The sequence below is a fragment of the Borostomias antarcticus genome (genome assembly GCF_949987555.1).
Source record: "Borostomias antarcticus genome assembly, chromosome: 19".
Classification (NCBI taxonomy): domain Eukaryota; kingdom Metazoa; phylum Chordata; class Actinopteri; order Stomiiformes; family Stomiidae; genus Borostomias; species Borostomias antarcticus.
In genome coordinates this window covers 20,352,278-20,374,777 of record NC_140252.1, presented here as the reverse complement: position 1 = coordinate 20,374,777, position 22,500 = coordinate 20,352,278, and the positions used below count along the sequence as shown (strand labels likewise).

Sequence of the window (22,500 nt, the reverse complement as noted above, 5' to 3'; positions counted from 1 at the left end):
TGCACTGACGCTGCAAAATATGACAGGTGGAGTCGAGTCTTTAGATTTTTGTTCGGGCATTCCGCATTGACAGCTGTTGTGGTCCCTGGTCTCGGCACATTAATAACATAAACATTAATAACCTACAACATAAAAGCGGGAATCAACTAAATACAACATAGTAGGATGTATAAAATGTGCACATCTTACAAACCCTCCCTCCAGTTGTACTCTTGGACTTTTGCTAGCCATGTCCCAACATTCAGCCAGCACTGAGGAGCCAGCACAAACCAGATGACAATGTTACCCGGGGTTAAAGGTCGGCGCCAATGCTGAATGAAACAAGTGAAATTCTTCATCTTACAAAGAAACTGATCGACTGTCTGAATGTGAGTTTGTTGGCAATGGCACCAACAAACCAGCTCTAGTCACCGATAGAGTCAACCAAGTAGAATATGGTACAGAACTTTCTATTTTGTAATTGTTGACCAATCACAATAAAGATTTGTGTAATATATAAAAATGAAGATGTTCTGTCATGAAGCTTCTTGAAGAGGTGCGTGTGTGTTTGTAGAAGGATAAGGATATGATGAAGTAGTGTGTGTGTGTGTGTGTGTCTTCCTGCAGGATAAGGATATGATGAAGTAGTGTGTGTGTGTGTCTTCCTGCAGATGCTTAAAGAACTGGACATCAAAGTGGAGTGAACGGAAGAGACACTCCATCTTAGAATGGTATGTTTGGCTGTTGTGTTTGATCTTCACTACCTGTAGCCTGGATGTGCAGCTACAAAAGACTCCCTTTAGAAAGTCACTTGTGAATGTCCTAGTATCTTTACTGTCAGAAGATGACCCTTTCCTCAAATCATAATCATTAAAGAGATGAGAGAGTCCTGAATAAGACATAGGCTCAGATCATATGCCATAGATAAAAGATTTCAATTGTGTTTTCTCTTAACATTTAAAGACTGTGTGTTTAAGAGATTATATGAGATGTTTATTTTCAATAAACAAATCTCCCAAACGCACATAGGAAAACATGTTAAAAGGAGCTCACTGTTGGAATACCTTACCATTAAATATACGCAACAGTAAAACTTACAACACATTTAAATTCAGTCTTAAAGACTGGCTTATTGCCAATCCTTTGTGTGAGCATTACATTAACTTCAACTCTTCCCTCTTCTGCCTGTTTAGATATAGTCTAGCGATTACTTTGTTGTTCCTTAACTGTACATTGTACAACTGTACTATTCTTAGTTTCCTTAACATGTTTAAATAATGCCAAGCTAGTGATGGCGTATTGCTAAGTCATTGCTGTGATACTGTTTGTATAATTTATAATGATTTCTTTCTTTTGTTTTAGCGTATGGCTTTTTACATCTGCCTGCAGGGATAAGAGTTGAAAATGATGCATTCGGCTAACACTGGCACATTTATCATGTATATGTATATGTTTTTGTACATTTGGTTGATTGTACAAAAAGTTGAAGTGTACTGTCCCTGGTCAATAAAGAAATAAGAAAACACAACACTCCTCCTCTCACACAAACTACATTTGCATAGCATCACATAATGCGCTTCTGATGTTGTACATTCGGGAATGGTAGGTGGCGCTATGACAAGAAGAGGTCCTCTTTTCAGATAAAGTCAGAGAAGCAGGACGGGAATGGCATTTGAGGGGTTTATTGGGCACGGAGGGGGAGGGGGTAGGAATGTGCAGGAAGGATCTATTTACTGGGAGCTTGTCTATGTGGGAAGTCACTGTGGGAACATAGAGCTGACCCCCTATTTACTTTCTTGGGTGACACGGTTGTGGGGTAGACTGTAGTCTGTAATAGGATCTGTGCACCAGCTCCACTACTTCCGGAAAGTCACTTGGCATCTTTATTTCCTGTCCTATATGATTGGATTAAGTGATTAATCAGGTGTGCGGCAGACCCAGCTCACACCTGATTAATCACTTAATCCAATCATATAGGACAGGAAATAAAGATGCCAAGTGACTTTCCGGAAGTAGTGGAGCTGGTGCACAGAGCCTATTACTAGGATGATGACATGATGATGCACACTCTTGTACAGTAGGGGGCGGTATGCACCTTTAAGCTGCTTGCGATCCGCCATAAACGGAAGGAAGAAGAAGAAAAAGAAGAAGAAGAAGAGTTAACACTCAATGGGCGAGATACGACAGACTAAGCGAGGCTAACTTGATCTATGGTGATAGCACTGCTAGGAACTGGACAAGACATCCAAACATGACCTTTATTTTCACCGTCTGTGCGTGTGTCTTGTTGCTTACAGCGGCCATCGCGAAAGGTAAGTTTATAAGCGTTATTAAGCGCTTATTCGTGAGTATTTGGATGTTAATAAGGCGTTTCCGGAAGTACCCTGCCCTTATAACCTTTTGTTATTGCAAATGAATACTTGAATAGGACCTAGTTACTCGGACAGTTCACTAATACACAATAAATCGCCTGTGAAGTTGTTTGGATCAGCGGTTCTGTCCCCACTAAGACCTGACAACCTGGACGCATTTTGCGTAGTAGGTACATGTTTTGTTTTGTTTTCCAGTTTTGTTTTCCAAATACAATTGGGATCATTTGTGCACATCATTGTCATGGTGAGACCTTTTCTCCATCGACGATTCTCTCTCATGCGGTGCTGTTCGGGTAGAGGTGAAAACGAAAGCATAAACAGTCAGAAAGCATAAACAGTCAGAAAGCATAAACAGTCAGAAAGCATAAACAGTCAGAAAGCACAAACAGTCAGAAAGCACAAACAGTCAGAAAGCATAAACAGTCAGAAAGCATAAACAGTCAGAAAGCATAAACAGTCAGAAAGCATAAACAGTCATATCTTGAAGCACGGGGGTTGGACTGGGCGAAAGCGCGCGACTTCACGAGCACGAGCATGAGCTCAAGTTATGAGGCTCTGTGCACCAGCTCCACTACTTCCGGAAAGTCACTTGGCATCTTTATTTCCTGTCCTATATGATTGGATTAAGTGATTAATTAGGTATGCGCTGGGTCTGCCGCACACCTGATTAATCACTTCATCCAATCATATAGAACAGGAAATAAAGATGCAAAGTGACTTTCAGGAAGTAGTGGAGCTGGTGCACAGATCCTATTGACAAAACCGGTTGGTCTACTGTGTGACCTACACTAGTACATGTTTGACCTGACCACCTACACAGTGATATGCCCTCACAAATGTTCTAGTCTGTTTGTTAGGCCTATTTAAAAAACAAACAAACAATGAAATTGGATAATGTAGGCTAATTTGGTTAGGCAGACAAGCTAAAAGCACACATTAGTGCACAGAAAAGTCCCCAGAATGCAGGAAATTGAAAAGTCCCCAGAATGCAGGAAATTGAAAAGTCCCCAGAATGCAGGAAATTAAGCTTTTGATGCCCCAAATTTCCCCGGGGAGGACCCCCAAACCCCCACTTAGAGTACCACCACCACCTGAAATTGATATACACTAGAAGCGACTATATAGTATGTGAAGTACTAAGTAATGAGTCACGTTTACATGGAGCCTAATGATCCGATTATAATAGGCTTATTAATATAGCTGCAAGCAGCAATAACAGGGGCAAGCGAAATGCACCATACCCACAGTTGAACAATGTGGTCAATGATGTCAATGAAAATACAATCGAAGTGCAATTGGGGTCACTTTGCACAAAAACACTTATATCGACATCAAAATGTAATCAGACATAATCAGTTGTTATCAAGCTGTTGCTTGATTAAGAGAACCACAATAAGACAGACAATACTGTAGATATCCATTAGCAAAGTTTTGACTTGAGTTTCAGTAACCATAGTACTCACTCCTGCCTGCGTGCGCATGGCACACAGCTCTTCCCATGACATACAATGGTGCATATACTGTACATAAACACCACAAATATCACATCCCATGTAAACAGTTGCCCCCGAAATCTTAAATCGGATTGAATTCAATCAGACTGAGAAAAAAAAAGTGTGCATATAAACGCAGCTGACGAAAACGAATAACCTACATTAAAACTATTTTGAATACTTTGTTCTTGTCCTGAATATTGGTGCGTTGGTTTGGGTAGCTTCATGACCTGGTACAGGTCTAGTCTAGTGACGTGTCATCAACCACTGGCTTCATCTTGACTTTAGATCGCACGTTCCTATAGAATTCAGAATTCTAAGTGCATTATTGCACAATATAAACTAGGAGCAGCTGATCTGTTGTACTCTGTGGATGTATGTTACACTAATACTATTTCTTTTCTTCAGGTGACTATAAAAAAGCGGGCGGCACTCTTACTCTGACTCCAGATATCTCCTCGTTCCCTGACCGAGTAAAAACTATCCTATGGAAAGTTGGTAAAAACAAGGTAGCAGAATTCGACCCAGATTTCTCCCCTGACGTGGATTACTATGGTGGCTTCAGAGGCCGTACAACTCTGGACACGAAAACTGGACATCTGGTCATCAATCAACTACAGACTTCAGACACAGGAGTTTACTCTCTGGAGTTAAATAGCAAACCACAAGAGCCCACATATACCATATCAGTTATCAGTAAGTGAGCATATGTGCCTCTTGAGTCATATCCCATGTCAAGTCTGTGTGTGTGTGTTCATGTCTGTCCCTATATGAATTGACAAGGTGTGTGTTTCTGTGAGTGAGAGTGTGATGTAGAGAGATCTTAACCAATGGTTTTGTCTCCTCCATCGACAGAGGAAGTTCCTGAGCCCAAAATCACTGAGACTTGTGAAACCCCCAAAACCTCCTGCACTCTTAGCTGTGAGGGAGACGCCCCTGGAGCAGAGCCAGTTACCTACAGCTGGAGAGGAGGAGAGAAGGTCTTGAATGTTACAGACAAGAAGCTGACAGTCACTGTGACTGATCACCAGATTAAGACGTACACTTGTCAGATGAAGAACCCAGTGAGTGAGAAGAGCAGTCCACCCCACAAGAACCCGTTTTATCCAGGTGAGTGTTCATTCAAGGATTCAAGGATGTTTACTCGTCATGTACAAGATACTGTACATGTATGTACAATGAAGAAAACCGTGTCCATGGGCGATAGTGTAAACACTCATATGTGTGTTAAATATACTCTGGACATGTTTTAGCGAGATTCATTTGTAACCAAGGAAGATACAGTAAAGGAGGATGTATTAATGAAAGTTGAGACGCTCTTCCTCAGTTCCTGTAAATATGACAAGGTCATCGATCTATCTGCCGTACCACATTAATGTTGTCTAAGAGAGGGTTGGCTGGAGTGTACATGTACCTTTCTTCCCAGAGGCCCAGGAATAATAATAATAACTAGAAAGTACATTTCCTGTAGAAAATGTGAGGTGGGCTAGCTGCTGCAGCTGTATGTAACAGCTACTGCTAGAACTAGTATGGACCAGGCAATCTCCATGCACCCACCGGCGAAGACCGTGCGTCTCTAACCCACTCAGGGGCTGATTTGTGGGGTCCGTGGCATGGACAGTGGCGTGGTGGCGAGACTCCGCCCCCTCAGGTCAGAGCCGGTCGGGGACAGTGTACCCCTCTCCGGGCCACCTACCCACCCCTACCGGTGAAGACCGTGTGTCTCTAGCCCACTCAGGGGCTGATTTGTGGGGTCCGTGGCGTGGACAGTGGCGTGGTGGCGAGACTCCGCCCCCTCAGGTCAGAGCCGGTCGGGGACAGTGTACCCCTCTCCGGGCCACCTACCCACCCCTACCGGTGAAGACCGTGTGTCTCTAGCCCACTCAGGGGCTGAGTTGTGGGGCCAATTTCAAAGTCTCAGACAAAATTCCAAAGTGGGAATAAAAACTTGAGAGTCTTGCTGGAGTTGGTGAGCGCTCCCGTGATCACAGTCCTTAGGTGTCAGGTGGTCTTAAAACTCAATTCTGGCCAGTCTTTGTCACTTCTTGGCTTTACGATAATATCAAACATGTTGGATATTCTAGCAAGTCTTTAGTCTGGTTTTATGTAAATTGTGTGGTTCAATGACCATTATCAAGAACCAAAAGGCGATTTGCAGAATCCTAGTCTGTGACTTAAAACTCTTTTAAAAGTCTTAAGATGTGAGAGGGTGACAGATGACAGTCTTTTTAAAATCTTGTAGAAGTTTTATCAGTCTTCTAGTGTATGGACAGCATAAGATAGGTCTTTATGAATCCCCAGGGGAGGAAATTCGGTTTATTAAAAAACGAAAAAAAAGATTGGATCGATACTCAATGCAAGCATCTGGATATACAGAAGCAACTGTACGGCATCTAATGTAAACTACCTGTCATTTTCAGATCCGGACCCAATACCTGTAGGCGGAATTGTAGCTGGAGTTCTTGTACCTCTTGTAGCTCTTGCAGCTGCAGGCGGATTTATCTACCAACGCAAGTACAAGTCAGGTAAGGATAACAACCTAAATCTGAAGTATGGGTGACTGCTGTAGGTCTGTATAGGGTTAAGTTATTTCTTCCATGCATGTTATGAAAATAGCAACGATTGAGAGTGAAGTATCTTTGACATGGGTGAACATAGTAACTTCAGAATGTTTTCTCTCTCTCTCGGGCTCCGTCATCTCTCTCTCCCATGAGGAGTGCGCTTAGCGAAAGGTAAGATGACATCTTCTCTCTGCCTCTGTCTCTCTCCCTCTCTTTGCCGATTTTTACTTCTCTCTGTTCTCCTCCTTTTAATAAACACTTATAAGAAAAACAATCTAATAAACAATTACATTTAGTAATTAAGTTTTAACATGTAACTTGGGAAGCAGATAAAAGTCACTCACCAACTGTGTTGTTTGACTTTGCTTTATGGAATTCAGTCGCTTAAAAACATATTCTGTAATGCAAGTCCTTCAAGGTTTAGTTGGAGGTTAAGTCATGAGTCTGGTTGGCTTTGCAGACTTCACTGACCTCGGGTCTGTCTTTCTTGTCCATTCTAGCCTGTTGGAATAAAACGGCAGACACTACTGGTGTTGTCTCTAAACGTATTACTGCAGGGTGACGTTTGAGAGAAATGAGACGTAAAGCTGCATGAGGCCAATTCATAAACTAATAGCAGAAAACCCTGAATATTTAACTATAAAAAGTTGTCGTGCAGCTTCAATTTGAGCTGCGCTCACCGCTGGGCTCAGCGCCATCAGCACTTGAACGTTATTTAACTGCACTGTCTTTATTCATGGATACCAATAGCAATATAACGTTTATATAGCCTAAATAAATAGAAAATCAATCACTGTTAGATTTGACTGGGCGCAGCCATCTTTGCGATGCGTCAACAAGTCGACGTGTTTACGTAGTGGACGTCCACTATGTCGATACGTTGCCACAGCCCTACGTGTTACACATGGCAAATAAACCTTCTTTTGTATCATAGCACGCATCACCCAAACTGCAGCCCAATTGACTTTGGGCCTCACTTTGCTCGACGCAGTGAAACGCTGTCGCGGTGCGGCACAAACCGTTGGAAATGAGTTTCAGAGCGCAGGGGTGCCGTTGTCGCGACGTGGATGAAGTTAGTCATCCTTAGAGACCAGATGTGGATGAAGTTAGTCATCTTTAGAGACCAGATGTGGATGAAGTTAGTCATCTTTAGAGACCAGATGTGGAGGAAGTTAATCATCTTTAGAGACCAGACGTGGATGAAGTTAGTCATCCTTAGAGACCAGATGTGGATGAAGTTAGTCATCTTTAGAGACCAGATGTGGATGAAGTTAGTCATCCTTAGAGACCCTTAGAGAAAGTTGTTGACTGTTGTCCTTTTCTGTTAGTAGAAGCAGGGGAGAACAACGAGGCGACCGTTGAGGAGAATGAAGGGAGAAACGGTTAGTACCCAATCAATGAGTCCTTTATTGATTACTGAAGAAGGTTAGTACCCAATCAATGAGTCCTTTATTGATTACTGAAGAAGGTTAGTACCCAATCAATGAGTCCTTTACTGATTACTGAAGAAGGTTAGTACCCAATCAATGAGTCCTTTACTGATTACTGAAGAAGGTTAGTATCCAATCAATGAGTCCTTTACTGATTACTGAAGGTTAGTACCCAATCAATGAGTCCTTTACTGATTACTGAAGAAGGTTAGTACCCAATCAATGAGTCCTTTACTGATTACTGAAGAAGGTTAGTATCCAATCAATGAGTCCTTTACTGATTACTGAAGGTTAGTACCCAATCAATGAGTCCTTTACTGATTACTGAAGAAGGTTAGTACCCAATCAATGATTCCTTTATTGATTACTTAAGAAGGTTAGTACCCAATCAATGAGTCCTTTATTGATTACTGAAGAAGGTTAGTATCCAATCAATGAGTCCTTTATTGATTACTGAAGGTTAGTATCCAATCAATGAGTCCTTTACTGATTACTGAAGAAGGTTAGTATCCAATCAATGAGTCCTTTATTGATTACTGAAGAAGGTTAGTACCCAATCAATGAGTCCTTTATTGATTACTGAAGAAGGTTAGTACCCAATCAGTGTCCTTTATTGATTAATGAAGAAGGTTAGTACCCAATCAATGAGTCCTTTACTGATTACTGAAGAAGGTTAGTACCCAATCAATGAGTCCTTTATTGATTACTGAAGAAGGTTAGTACCCAATCAATGAGTCCTTTATTGATTACTGAAGGGGAACAGATGTTTCCACCAGCAGCATGTGGTCAGAACCTGCTGCAGTATCAGTAGATTCACTGTGTCCATAAGAAGTATGAAATGTTCACATTGTAAAGGAAAAATCTTACTTGGTTTAGTTTAGATTTCAAAGAACACGCTGAGTGGTCGGTCAAGCTGGTTTTAAACAAAGGCAATAGTTTTATTCTGTTACGATTCTGCAGAGTCGGACTCTAGCACAGGAAGTGAATCCGGACAGAGTGAGTCAGATGTGGACGAGGTAGATAGGTTATACAGTGAAAAAGGAAGTGACTTGGTTTCAGGATGAAGAGGACAGGGAAGTGATGTCACACAGGAAGAATTTGTAGTTTTAACAGACTGATCTATGAGAACGAACTACAAATTTAGAACAACAGTTAAGTGGGAAAACGGAACACTTTGGTGAGACTTGAATTTCATTCACAACATCTTACTGTAAAGGTCGGGCACAATGCTCAATGAAACGGGTGCAATTCTGCATCTTACAAAGAAACTGATCCACAGTCTGAATGTGAGTTTGTTCTCTTCTTAGAACCAGCTGGACCCAATGACAACTTAATAACGGAGGGTAAGGAACAGATATAATCAGAATAGTAGGATTAACATTTAAATTGCTTTGTATTTTGTAATTGTTGACCGGTCGGTTAATTTGTGTAACACAAAACATAAGATTGTAATAAGAGAGATTTTCCGTATTCTGTGTGTGTGTGTGTGTGTGCGTGTGCGTGTGTGCGTGTGTGCGCGTGCGTGTGCGTGTGTGTGTAAGGATAAGGATATGATGAAGTCCTGCTCTGTGTTTTGCTGCAGCTGAAAAGGACAAAGCAGCAGTGTGAGTTGAAGAGACTCCATTTTAGAAAGGTACGTTTCTTTGTCGTTATGTTGTAAAGTATCCAGAGACACTTGTGTGAAGCACACTTTAGAGGAACTTTGATTTAAGTGATTAGTAAAAGATTGACCCGAACTGTTCACTGCCCGGATGGATGTGCAACTGTAAAAGATGACCTTGTGAATGTCATATTATCTTTACTGTTAAAATATGCACTTTTCCCTAAAGATTAATTACTAAGTAATAATTGGAATAGAACAATGGAAATTATTTTTAATAAAATGGTGATTTGACTATTTTCAAGAACTCATACTATTGAAAATTATACCGCTTATTTATTGAAAATGCACCACCTCACACCACAGCTAGATGGCAGAGTTTGACCATGTATCACCAAGCTGGTGTAGCCATGTACAGTAACATCCACAGAGCTAGGGTTTTAAAACCAGCCTTATTTGGCACTGATGTGTTTCAGAGTATGTGATGACTATCTGGGAGCTGAGAGCCACCACAGAAGACCAACACGATGGAGAAAAAACCCTCGGGACCAACTGAATGAGAGAAGGGAAATTATCATTTTCAGTATTGTTGTTGTTATTATTATTTGTATAAGTAACTTGTGGACGAAACATGGGACGAATTGCAAATTGAACAGCTCCTGTGCAAATCGGCATTGTCTCAAGCAAAACAAGTGCCTATATTTTGCTTTTAGAAATACTTCTTAAGTTAAACTGTTACCAGGACTTTGGTACAGTATATAAAATTTAGTGCCGTCACCTTTCTTTGGTTTTGGTGTACTAGTTGGTGGTTTTGGTGTACTAGTTGGTGGTTTTGGTGTACTAGTACACTTTCAAACATCCATGCTGTAGAGGCTAAGTTCTCTGTCTCTAAACTGCTCACAATATACACAATAGATACAAAATATCAAATATATGCAGAAAATCTAAATTGCATTTGGCCAAAAATAAACAACTAAACAACCGTGGATATTCCTTAGAATGCCTATAATGAGTAAGTGTTTCTGAGGTGTGCAAGACATAAAGTGTCAATCAGGAAAGTAAGGCATGTTGTTAAAAGTACTGTCCAAAGAAGTCCAGCAACTCTTGAACATATGTCTCCTCTTACTGCTGCATACCTGTCTCTAACAAGTTATTTCTTCTGTATTTTAGAGACGGTTTGTTTCAAACAAGTTGTTTCTTCTTGTATGGGCAGCTGTTTTTGTCTAGACAATTCAATTATTCACTCATTATTGTTTCATATGAGAAGAGAGTCAACATCTATCCCTGTGAACTTGTACTTCTGCTGTGTGAATACTAGTTAATACGTGGAACAAAAAAAAACTGTTTGCACTGTTGCCTCAGAGCAAGAAGGTCCTGGGTTCGATTCCCGCCCGGGACGCAGTTCTGCACTGGGGCTGCTCTCAGGCGCGGTGTCTCTCCCGGGCGCGGTGTCTCTCCTGGGCGCGGTGTCTCTCCCGGGCGCGGTCTCTCTCGGGCGCCGTGTCTCCCGGGCCTTTCTGTGCGGAGTTTGCATGTTCTTCCCATGTTCCCAAGGGTTTCCTTCCAAGAACACCAATGTAAACAAAAAAAAACGTGCAGACGAACCGATCGCTCTGCTGTCTCTTCCTGAGCAGGATTGAGGCCACTTGGCTTCGGTCATAGATGGACATGATGGGCCCCTGGGCACAGACGCGTAAAGGGCCCCCCCACCCATTTCATCTATCGCCTCTTTGAATTTGCCCAATGAGACGGCATCCAAATCCAATTTGAAGATGATTAGAGAAATCTCACAATGAAAGCAGCTTCACCAGCTTGGTTTGGACTTGAGGGACCTAGTGGGGGGGGGCTTGCTTTTTGGATTTCTCAACTATATTGGCCCAAAACAATTGAAGGGCCCATATTGTATGGAGTACTCAGCCCTTCTAAAGTACTACAAATACTCATTTAAAAAAGTATCACGATAGTTTCTTTCTTGTGACTTGTTATTGCATTGTAGTTGTTGCTTGGCAACCCATTTGTTAGGGGAACTATTTTGCTCGGCGGAATTGAGGGAATGATGCTTCGTTTTGAATAAATGTGAATATTTTACATTGCTGTGTGTTTATTTTACACTAATAGATGTAGTAACCGTTGTATAAAAGCAATAAACCACTCGAGGCCGTGTGTTATAGTGATTTTATAATAGCTAGGGGGGTTTTACGTGCCTAACAACGCCCCCTAGCTGTTATAAAATCACTATAACACATGGCCTCCAGTGGTTTATTGCTTAAATAACACCCCTGCTTCTTGTGTGTGTTTCGCTGTCTGTATTTTTTTTAGAGTTATTTCCTTCCCATTTATTTTCTCATAAAAAAACGTCAAAGCTTTTCCATCAGTCGTATGTACAGTATGTAGGGGTGGGTCATATGCCCACCTCCCTTGTTCTCTGTATAGCGCATTGTGTTGCCTCTGGGTATGAAATGCGCTGTACAAATAAAGCTTTGATTGATTGAGTTCTCTGTGCAATGCTTTACCGTTTCATTTTGTGCATGTGTATTTTGTGTCTTAATGTTATATATATATATATATGTGTGTGTGTGTGTTTGCATAGACACTTTTATTGACTAATGTGAGTGCGTATATGAACTAGATGAGTCGGATGTAGATGCAGTACGCAATCTGAGCCTGCCTGTGTGCCGTCCTTCTGAGATGTCTCTATTGCGACCCCTAGTGTTTACTGACTCCCACTGCATGTGGACCTGACAGATTGGTGAAAGGTGCGGCCGTTCCTTGCTCTGCTCCTTAAACACATCTCCCCTCCCAACGCCGGGGGCCAAATCACACCCAGGTCCAATAGGGTTGGGACAAATAAGTATTTATACTTTTAATCAATTTTGTTTTATTTAAAATCCAAAACATATTCGGGTTCCTATTCCACAGATGAATTAGCCTACAATACCCGCAAGCATAAAAACAACCAACGCCCGTCCTCATGAAGAGCTCTGACAAGGTCACTCATCACATGGAGGTCGGTGAACCTCCTTCACCACCAACCACCCCTTTATCTCAGCGGGAGGGGGGTAATAAAGACGACAGAACGGAGACCAGGGCAGGGAGGGAAGTAGGCCTACAGCCCGCCTCGTCACCTCAGCGTTTTGTGCCACAGGTCGAAGCAGGGGACCACGTGTAGACGGACGTACTTCTGCCCGCCGGAGGAGCACTCCATGCAGCCGTACACCGTCTCGCGCTTCTGGGGGCCCATCCCGCAGAGCGCGCACGGGCCCTTGGCGAGGTTGTGGTTGAGGAGGTTGACGCGCGTGTGGCCCGAGCCCTCGCGCAGGTAGGTGGAGGACAGGTCCGTCATGCTGGCCGCCTTCTCGTAGTAGTCCGTCACCACGTCGTCCATGTAGGTGTCCGAGTGCGTGAGCTCCTCGAACGTGCGGTCGTCTGGAGGGCGAGAGAGCAGGATATGGCGAGAGAGCAGGATATGGCGAGAGAGCAGGATATGGCGAGAGAGCAGGATATGGCAGAGAGCAGGATATGGCGAGAGAGCAGGATATGGCGAGAGAGCAGGATATGGCAGAGAGCAGGATATGGCGAGAGAGCAGGATATGGCAGAGAGCAGGATATGGCAGAGAGAGCAGGATATGGCGAGAGAGCAGGATATGGCAGAGAGCAGGATATGGCAGAGAGCAGGATATGGCAGAGGAATGATGAGGATGTTTCGCTTGTAGTGACTATGCTGACCGAACTCTTTCCGAAGCAGGTCACGCAGTTGTCAAATCATGGTTTTATTCACGTTTTGGAGCTTATTATATATTCTACAGAAAAGAATAGGTCTACCTATCATCCTACAGTGAAATAGTTGTAGGGGATATCTGGATTATTTAAATGGCAAACTAGTAGTAGCCTAATAAGACCACTTCCTGAACATAGCCTAGGCTACTTGATGTTAGGCCTACTAGACTTGAGGTTGTCATGTATTTGCAGTTAAAGGATAAGTTCACTATTTTGGACTTAAGGGCCTATTCTCAGTGTCTTAGCCTACATGAACCTGACAGGACTATAATTTCCTTGATCGCCTTAGTGTTAAGATGCGCACGTTGGAAGTCAATGGGGCCAGTGAGAAATTGCTTTTCATGAAGTGAAAGCGAGAGCATAGCCTACTGTTAATATTACACCCTGTGCTTCCCGTCTCAGATAAGCTTAATAATGAAGCGATCAGGGAAATTATAGTCTCTATGTGTCCAGTTCATGTAAGACAGACCAAATAGGTCAAAATGGTGAACTTATCAGTTCAATAGTAAAGAACAAGGAACAAGGAAGGAGTTTGAAAGCGCACCCAAGCCCCAGGGAACAGCTCTGCGTTTCCCAAAAGCGTCTTTCGTTAAGAGGCTCTTGGGCCATTCATTTAGAGCATTCTGATTGGTCAACTGGTCTGGGCAAGCTCTCTGATTGGTCAACTGAATGGGCTAAAGAGCCTCTTAACGAAAGAAGCTTTTGGGAAACCTGGAGGAGCTATGAAATATTTTGAGCACAGTGGCCAAGCTCAGTACTGCAAGTCACGTGATTAATTTGGGTTGCAAAATACATGGGGAAAGAAAATCATTTTCTGGGTGTCACTCAAAGTCAAACATGACTCTTTGAATCATCAAAGTTTTAAATCAATCCGTCCATTCTTTTTTAGAAGCCGCCAAGAGGCGGCGTTCACAGCTGTTTTCTGTCTCCGGCAGCGCCGCACTGCACTATGGGAAACAGGGACAGGCGGGGCCAACGAAAACACTACTGCGCAGGTTCCGTGGGCTACGGGGCCAAGAACCCCCTACTGGGCCTGTGCTGTGGTCTACAGGGACTACGTTCCAAATGTGTTCCATGCGCTGGCTGAGCAACCTTTCATTGGTCAACCATCTTTGAATGGCGTAATCCGGTTCTTGTACCGCGTCCGTCGCGCCGGTGTCCCACCTGCTCTGAAGGGGTTTCCATAGACGATGCCAGACAGGAAACGGCGAAGGCGTCCCATGGAGAAGCGGCCGATGAAGCCGCCCAGCTGCTGCCTGATCTGCTCCTTCTCAAATCCACCGGCCGACTCTGGACCCACACATATGTCTGCGTGTGTGTGTGTGTGTGTGAGAGAGAGAGAGAAAGAGCGAGCGAGTGGTTAGTTGGTTGTTTGATTCCAACGGTGTGTGTGTGATTGTGAGAAGTTATGCTGGCAAACAATAAGTGTAGTCTCTTGAGAGAGAGAGAGAGAGAGAGAGAGAGAGTCTATTGGAGTCTCTTGAGAGAGAGAGAGAGAGAGAGAGAGAGTCTATTGGAGTCTCTTGAGAGAGAGAGAGAGAGAGAGAGAGAGAGAGAGAGAGAGAGAGAGAGAGAGAGTCTATTGGAGTCTCTTGAGATGGAGAGAGAGAGAGAGAGTCTATTGGAGTCTTGAAAGAGAGAGAGAGAGAGAGAGAGTCTATTGGAGTCTCTTGAGAGAGAGAGAGAGAGTCTATTGGAGTCTCTTGAGAGAGAGAGAGAGAGAGAGAGAGAGAGAGAAAGAGTCTATTGGAGTCTCTTGAGAGAGAGAGAGAGAGAGAGAGAGAGAGAGAGTCTATTGGAGTCTCTTGAGAGAGAGAGAGAGAGAGAGAGAGAGAGAGAGAGTCTATTGGAGTCTCTTGAGAGAGAGAGAGAGAGAGAGAGAGAGAGTCTATTGGAGTCTCTTGAGAGAGAGAGAGACTCCTCACCGAGTCGGCCGTCCAGTCGAATGAAAAGCTCGAAGATGCTGAAGGCGATGGTGGTGTGAGCTGGTATCACTATGGCTTTGTCTCTCCCTTTGGGGTTTCGACCGTCGTCGATCTGAAACTGAAGCACACAGACAAGAGGTAATCAACCGTTCAACTGTTACACACCCTGATGGCAACACACAAGTGTCTGGTGTCACTGTGTGTGTGTGTGTGTGTGTGTGTTCACCCTCATAGTTGTCCGTCGCATGCCTGCATGAACGGTGAGTGAACACTGTCGCGTGGTGCGGATGCTCTCCATGACAACACAGAGGACGCTCCGCCCACTCTCCTTCGACTGGCGAATCAGGCAGTGGTCCAGATCCACTTTCCTATTGGACGGCAAGGAAAAAAAACGGAACACAGAAACCCAAGACACACAAATTACTATTGATGAGAAGTAGGGCCTGTGTGTAAACAGTGCACCTTGTTCTTACAAATGTCTTTTGGCAACGACTTGAAAGAGGGTCAACTCTAGAACTGAGACCAAGACATGAGTTGAACTCTAGACCGGAGGTTGAGACAGCTATGGGCTGAGTTTCCCAGATGCATCGTAACGCTACGATGAACGCCGTAGCTTACAATGAACGTAGCGCTACGATGACTCTGGGAAACTCAGCCCAGTTCTGTAGGTTCTGTACCGTGAGTTGAGCTCCCGGAGCAGGGTGGGGACCTCCACCTCATGCTTGGTGACGATGCCGAAGGAGGCTTTGACGGCCACGGAGTCCGACCCGCTGATGTTGAAGCCCACGTCGTTGATCAGGTGGTTGCCCATCCGGCCGTTCACGGACAGGTCGGACTTGTCCTCGTAGTTCAGGAGCTGGTAGGAGGACACGCCTGTGTAAAGGAAGGCGGCCATTTTGATATTTGTTTGAGACGTATTAATGTAAGTGAAAGCACTGAAACACGGCCTAGCGCTCCAGGACTGGGTCAGATGAGGACTTGTTTTATGATGGCCTATAGTGTAGCCTAAATATGTCCGTGGCTTCTCTTATGGCAGCCAAACCCTAACCTGAACCCTAACCCAAATATACAGTAAGGTATTTATTATTTCTGGTTAATAGACGCTGGCCTTAAGATGTGTCCGCTATTCTATTCTCGCTAACCCTACACTGAATCAGTACAAAAAGACAGTCTAAGAATAGTCACTCCCATAATATATCTTATATATAATCTCTTATTTATATATAATATAATAAAATATAATATAATATACAGTTTCAGTTGAATTCAGCTCAACTGGATTCAGTTGGACTGAATTGAACCTGAATTGAACCTGAATTGAACCTGAATTGAACCGGTTCCTCTGTGGGCTACCTGCTGTGATCTCCTTCTCCCCCACCAGGATGTCCTTCAGTGAGAAGGGGGTCGAGGCGTACTTGGTCTTCTTCCAGAAGTGTTTCCTGGTCTTGTGGGTGACCAGGCTGAGGGGCTGGAAGCGGTCAGCCTCGCTCAGACTGGGGACGGAGATCAGACGCCCCGTGTCGCCCACCTGCTTCACAAAGTTCTTCGTCGCTGCCGCAAACATCCTGGAGAATCCGAACGCCGGCGCCTCGCTGCTAGGGCAGCATGGCGCGCCCACTTCCTCCGCTCTAAACCGTCACAGACACCATGTTGTATCTTAGTACAATTTGGCATCAATTTCCCCGCCAAAAATGTAAATATCCTGTCATAGTTTCTTCGCTTGTTTGGTGTTGTCTCCCGGTGAGAAGGGAACAGGTTCTCCTGAAAGGTACAGATATTCAGCAGGGGTGGATCTTTTCGGACCAAAGCTGTTGAATTATGGAGAGGCAGTGTAAGAAGATAGGGGCCGAGCTGTCGTGTGTTAACCTGATAGTCACCGGCTTCTTCCTACCGTGAGACCAGTGAGCTCATGGATGTGTGATTCTGCTTCCCCTGCGGTGTTCCTCTACAACCGGATCTCGTTTAGACATTTACTCCATCCTCGCCCAGTATCACCCAAATGATGATGTTTGTATTCACCCAGAGACCAGAGTGTCAAGTGCTTTAGTGTCAAATCAAATCAAATTGTATTCATAGAGCATGTTTAAAACAACAACAGTCGACCAAAGTGCTGTAGAAAGATGGGTCCTAGGTAAAAACATTTCTCAATAAAACAAGTAAATTATAGTGTCTGTCTGTCTGTCTCTCTGCTTTAGTGCCTTTAGCTTTTGATTTTTAACATATGCATCTTTCTACCCTATTTTATTTTACTTTTTTAAATGGTAGGATGCCTTTTAAAGGTCTGGCCAGGCATGACAGATGAAAACAAGCCTTTAGGCTAACTCTGGCTCAGCTTCACTGTTGATTTGTGTGCATTGTCCCTGATAAATAAATGAACAAAAAGCTCCCTATAAATCCAGTATAATTGTGTTCACACAGCAGCCAGGCCAATATAGCTGTCCAATCAGGCTGGCACCATAATCAACCAATCACTATCAGGCTGGCACCATAATCAACCAATCACTATCAGGCTGGCACCATAATCAACCAATCACTATCAGGCTGGCACCATAATCAACCAATCACTATCAGGCTGGCACCATAATCAACCAATCACTATCAGGCTGGCACCATAATCAACCAATCACTATCAGGCTGGCACCATAATCAACCAATCACTATCAGGCTGGCACCATAATCAACCAGTCCAAACCTCATTTTAGAGGCTGACAGTATGAGGCTGCTCTGACCTCTACGTTGGATATTTTCTACCCATCTTGGTTATTTTGGGGCCTTGGCTCAGCTCACCTTCAGAACAGCCTCCTGGATGTGAGCGAGGTCACTAACGAGGTCACTAACGAGGTCACTAACGAGGAGGGCATGTGTGCTTTTCCCCGTCGGTGTCTCTGACCATGTGTTCTCTGTGTTGAGAAGCCAAGACAGACTGTATTTTTAGCGTCACTTGGGGCACAAATGTCTCTTGATCTTGGCAAGTTTAACTTGGTGTTTTAGAAACATGCCCTGTGTTTAGATTAAAGGCCTGGTTAGGTATTTAGCATTACAAGCCCTGTTATAAGCTTATTTACGATCCTTTTCTATTTATATGAACCTTATAACAGGACTTATGCTAATACCAAACTATAATTATAAATGAGGAAGTGTTTTCATGAATTTAAGCAAAGATGAGAAATGAATGAGAACAGAATTCCCCCTCTTCTTAAAACATTGTAAACCAATTTCTGTCTTTGACTCTATCAAGCTCTTTTGACAAAACGGTTTTAGGTATTGGAGCGTAAATGGTATTTTCTTGTGGTCAATAATAAGTGGAATAGCCTGCACATTTGTTTGAGTACGCCTCACCCAGATAGCAAGCGGATCTGGGCCATATACAGGCCAGATCTGGCCCTTGTGGCTTAGTTCCGGCCCATATATGGCCCAGAATCATTACACATCCGCTTGCTATCTGGGCAAGTACCAGTCCTCCCCTCAAAGAGTAGATCCTAGCCGACTGTATGGCAGTACGCCTTCCTGTAATTCCGCTGTTTATCTTGGAGATTTAAATGCAATTTGTTTTCCAGAACAGTTTGAAAACTGTGGGGAAAGTCTTCCTGTGGGTTTCCTCAACGTCATCTGTGTCTGCGTTTACACTGGTTCCTCTGTGACACTGAGCCTGTTGGTCACAAATAACCAGACTAGTATAAATGCAGAGATAAGATCAGCATGGTGAATTACCTATTAAGGAAATATAGATTATTACCGTGCAAATTACCAGTTGGAAAAGTAACCAACATGCCAGATTTAAATGAATGAACTTTGATTCAAAGATTCCAGCGTCAAGAGAACTGGTCAGTGAAATAAAATTGCATACAGAATCTTGCCGTTTATACAAGGCACAACACTTCTTTGTCGCAAAATGGTATTCGACAGATTGTTGTGTGATTAGTCAGTATGCGGTCAGTGACATTATCATGTCTGGCTGGCTCCCTGTAGCAGCTCGCATCCAGTTTAAAACTCTGGTACTAGCCTACAGGGAAATTAAAGGAACAACCCTCCTACCTCCAGGCCATGGTCAAGCCCTACACCCCCTCCCGACCGCTACGCTCTGCTACCTCGGGGTGACTAGTTGCCCCGTCACTCCGAGGCCCCTGCAGTCAATCGACACGGTCATGGCTCTTCTCTGTCCTGGCCCCGCAGGGGTGGAATGAACTGCCCACTGAGGTCAGGACAGCAGAGTCGCTGCCCATCTTTCACCACAGGCTCAAAACGAATCTCTTCAAGAAGCACTACCAGGATCCTCCCTCTTAAGCACCTATTATATTTTTAGTTTGCTATTCTTGCACTTTGCCTTCAGTACTAAATTATGCTCTTAGTCACTTGCTTTAGAAAGGAGATGCACTTGTGAGTTCTGGCAAGTAGCAGTAGGCTACACTGGCTTTTCCGGACTGTACGTTAAATGCAGTTATTGTAAGTCGCTTTGGATAAAAGCGCCTGCTAAATGACTGTAATGTCATGTAATGTCTATGATCTCGATTGACACTTGAGACGGCGCGCTCTGCCTTTTTCCATTCTGCGTCCACCCATATCCCACCGGGTCCCTGACGGTCCCGCCTCCACGGTAAATCATCCAATCGGTCTTCTAGCGCCTCCGAAACAGGCCTCTCAACTCCGCCAGGCTCACAGCTGCTTTCGCTCTCTCTGTCTCTCTCTCTCTCTCTCTCTGTCTCTCTCTCTCAATCTCTCAGTGTCTCTCTCTCTCTGCCCCTCTCTCTCCCTCTCTCTCTCAATCTCTCAGTGTCTCTCTCTCTCTGCCCCTCTCTCTCCCTCTCTCTCTCAATCTCTCTCTGGCCGCAGGCAGAGAAGTCCCAGGCTGGCCGTCTGACAGTGATGGAAGAGACGTGAGTGTGACGCTCGACGTCTTGTCCTTCACACAACTACGTGTTTTCAAGGAAAAATAAGGATCTTGGCTGGTGTACGATAGCCAGTTCCACAGGGCTGTCTCTCCAGTGAGGGATGCTGGGAAACAAATCAGATGTAGCTACATGTGACTTAAGTAAACAACCACAACATCCAGAATAACAACATCCAGAATAGCGAGCCACGGCCTGAAAGGTACAGGTTAAATGACCTGTAATACCCGACGACATATTCTTTCTATAATAAAGATATGACGTCTGCGATATGCGTTGAAGCTCAGGTTAATTTGAATGATCATGGTCACGGTTTTGTCTGAAACGTTAGGGCGGTGATGAACACATGAAATATCACGTTGTTGAGTCGTGTTGGTGTTGATGTAGAGGATTCCTCACTGGCTCAGCTGCACACACAGAGGAAAAAACACAGGCTAAATGATAGGTTAAGAGAGAGAGAGAGAGAGAGAGAGAGAGAGAGAGAGAGAGGGGCAGAGAGAGAGAGGGAGAGAGAGGGGCAGAGAGAGAGGGAGAGAGAGAGCGACAGAGATTGAGAGAGTGAGATTGAGAGAGAGAGACAGAGAGAGAGAGAGAGAGAGAGAGGGGCAGAGGGAGAGAGAGAGGGGCAGAGAGAGAGAGGGAGAGAGAGGGGCAGAGAGAGAAACACAGAGATTGAGAGAGAGGGATTGAGAGAGAGAGAGAGAGAGAGGGAGAGAGGGGGGCAGAGAGAGAGAGACAGAGATTGAGAGAGAGAGATTGAGAGAGAGAGACAGAGAGAGAGAGAGGGGCAGAGAGAGAGATTGAGAGGGAGAGAGAGGGGCAGAGAGAGAGAGACACTGAGAGATTGAGAGAGAGGGTTTGAGAGAGAGACTGAGAGAGAGAGAGAGAGAGAGACTGAGAGAGAGAGAGAGAGACAGAGAGAGAGAGAGAGAGAAACTGCTCACATGTTGCAGTGTCCTGTCCAGTCCAGGCAGTGTTGTCTTCCTCTCAGGGATCTGTGGATGTTTCTCTGTGTGGTATAAAGTCCTCCATCCTCCTGTCCTCCCCCTCTGCCTGTGTGTGTGTGTGGAGAAGCTGTCTGTCTCCCTCGCAGACATGGCCGCCTCCGTTCCCTCCGGGATTATTCTGCGTGTGGCCGTGTCCCTGGTCCTGCTGATGACAGCTGCCACCCAGGACGTCAAGCTCGGTGAGTAAACTGACTTTCCTTCCTACGGGGGTGAGCGTACTGAGACTCTGAAGGGTGCTTTGTGAAGCAAGGTGCCCCTAGTTTAGATATTTCGGATGTCCGTGAATCTCAGTGTACGTACAGCTTGTTCATGACCAGGGGTCTTTGCGACCACCTATTGTGGTGTGAGCAGAGAAGATAGTGTACCTTGGCACGGTTGCTCAGATTAGCAAAACCGGATTAGAAAATGATGATTTGGATTGGGCCGATGTTGTATGCTGATAAGTATGCTGCGACCTTGAATGTGCTGGATTCTAAATGAATACAGTGTAATAGTGTATTGAAATGTTAACCGAATCATGTGGGTAGTTCTAAATTAATTTCTTCTAGTTCAGTTTACAGACTTCCTCAGTGCTCTGCCAAGCAAAAACCAAACCGCCGTGACCTCACGGAGTCTGACCCCGAACTAAACATCACACCCAAACAGACTAAACAATACAAACCACAATTATGCCCGTCATAAAAGGTTGGGGTTTTTTCTCAGTAAAACCCTCACATTTCATACGGCGCTGAGATGATTGTGATCAAGAGTGTTTAATTAGAGTGAGAGAGTCACAATGACCTCTTGAGCTCTTCACAACCAACCTCCTCGCTTGAGGAAGAGATTTTACATTTATTACAATTTAATGTTATCTATGATATCACTTAATCTGTAACATGTACGAGACACATGTCATTTCCTTCGTACTGAATTGGTTGAAAGGTCGGGTTTAGTAACAAATGTCTAATGGGGGAACAGAATTAACACAGGAAACGTGATGTGGAAATGTGATATTTTTTGATTTGAAATGTGATACGGTTCTGAGAAGCTGAGAGAAAAATTATACATCTGGATCAAAAAATACCTTCTCCACCCCCCCCCCCAGACAGCCCTCCACCCCCCCCAGAGAGCCCTCTCCACCCCCCCACCCCCCCAGACAGCCCTCTCCCCCCCCCAGGCAGTCCTCTCCACCCCCCCTCCCCAGACAGCCCTCCCCCCCCCAGACAGCCCTCCCCCCCCCCGAGACAGCCCTCCCCCCCCCAGACAGCCCTCTCCCCCCCCCAGACAGCCCTCTCCCCCCCCAGACAGCCCTCTCCCCCCCCAGACAGCCCTCTCCCCCCCAGACAGCCCTCTCCCCCCCCAGACAGCCCTCCCCCCCCAGACAGCCCTCTCCCCCCCCAGACAGCCCTCTCCCCCCCCAGACAGCCCTCCCCCCCCCCGAGACAGCCCCCCCCCCCCCAGACAGCCCTCTCCCCCCCAGGCAGCCCTCTC

At 44.8% G+C, this 22,500-nt stretch overlaps 2 protein-coding genes across 6 annotated transcripts; one reads left to right on the top strand and one right to left on the bottom strand.

The window, feature by feature from the left end:
- The first annotated feature begins 2,152 nt into the window (after nt 1-2,152).
- On the top strand, nt 2,153-11,816 carry LOC311322126 (CD48 antigen-like). Of its 5 annotated transcripts, none has more exons than XM_084454156.1 (9): nt 2,153-2,291; nt 4,253-4,540; nt 4,700-4,954; nt 6,265-6,369; nt 6,562-6,576; nt 7,737-7,787; nt 9,143-9,178; nt 9,418-9,468; nt 9,912-11,816. In XM_084454156.1, the coding sequence occupies exons 1-8, from the start codon at nt 2,231-2,233 to the stop codon at nt 9,441-9,443; spliced, it is 837 nt and encodes a 278-aa protein (XP_084310282.1). In that variant the 5' UTR covers nt 2,153-2,230; the 3' UTR covers nt 9,444-9,468; nt 9,912-11,816. The 5 variants fall into 5 exon arrangements, with proteins under 5 accessions (XP_084310282.1, XP_084310281.1, XP_084310280.1 ...); XM_084454155.1 differs by having other exon boundaries at nt 7,734-7,787; XM_084454154.1 differs by having other exon boundaries at nt 6,559-6,576.
- Nucleotides 11,817-12,556: 740 nt separating this feature from the next.
- pjvk (pejvakin) lies at nt 12,557-16,701 on the bottom strand (the record flags this gene model as incomplete). The annotated part of the gene is made up of 6 exons (XM_084453428.1): nt 12,557-12,861; nt 14,377-14,520; nt 15,138-15,255; nt 15,364-15,505; nt 15,815-16,010; nt 16,491-16,701. The coding sequence occupies 6 exons, from the start codon at nt 16,699-16,701 to the stop codon at nt 12,557-12,559; spliced, it is 1,116 nt and encodes a 371-aa protein (XP_084309554.1).
- Nucleotides 16,702-22,500: the final 5,799 nt, after the last annotated feature.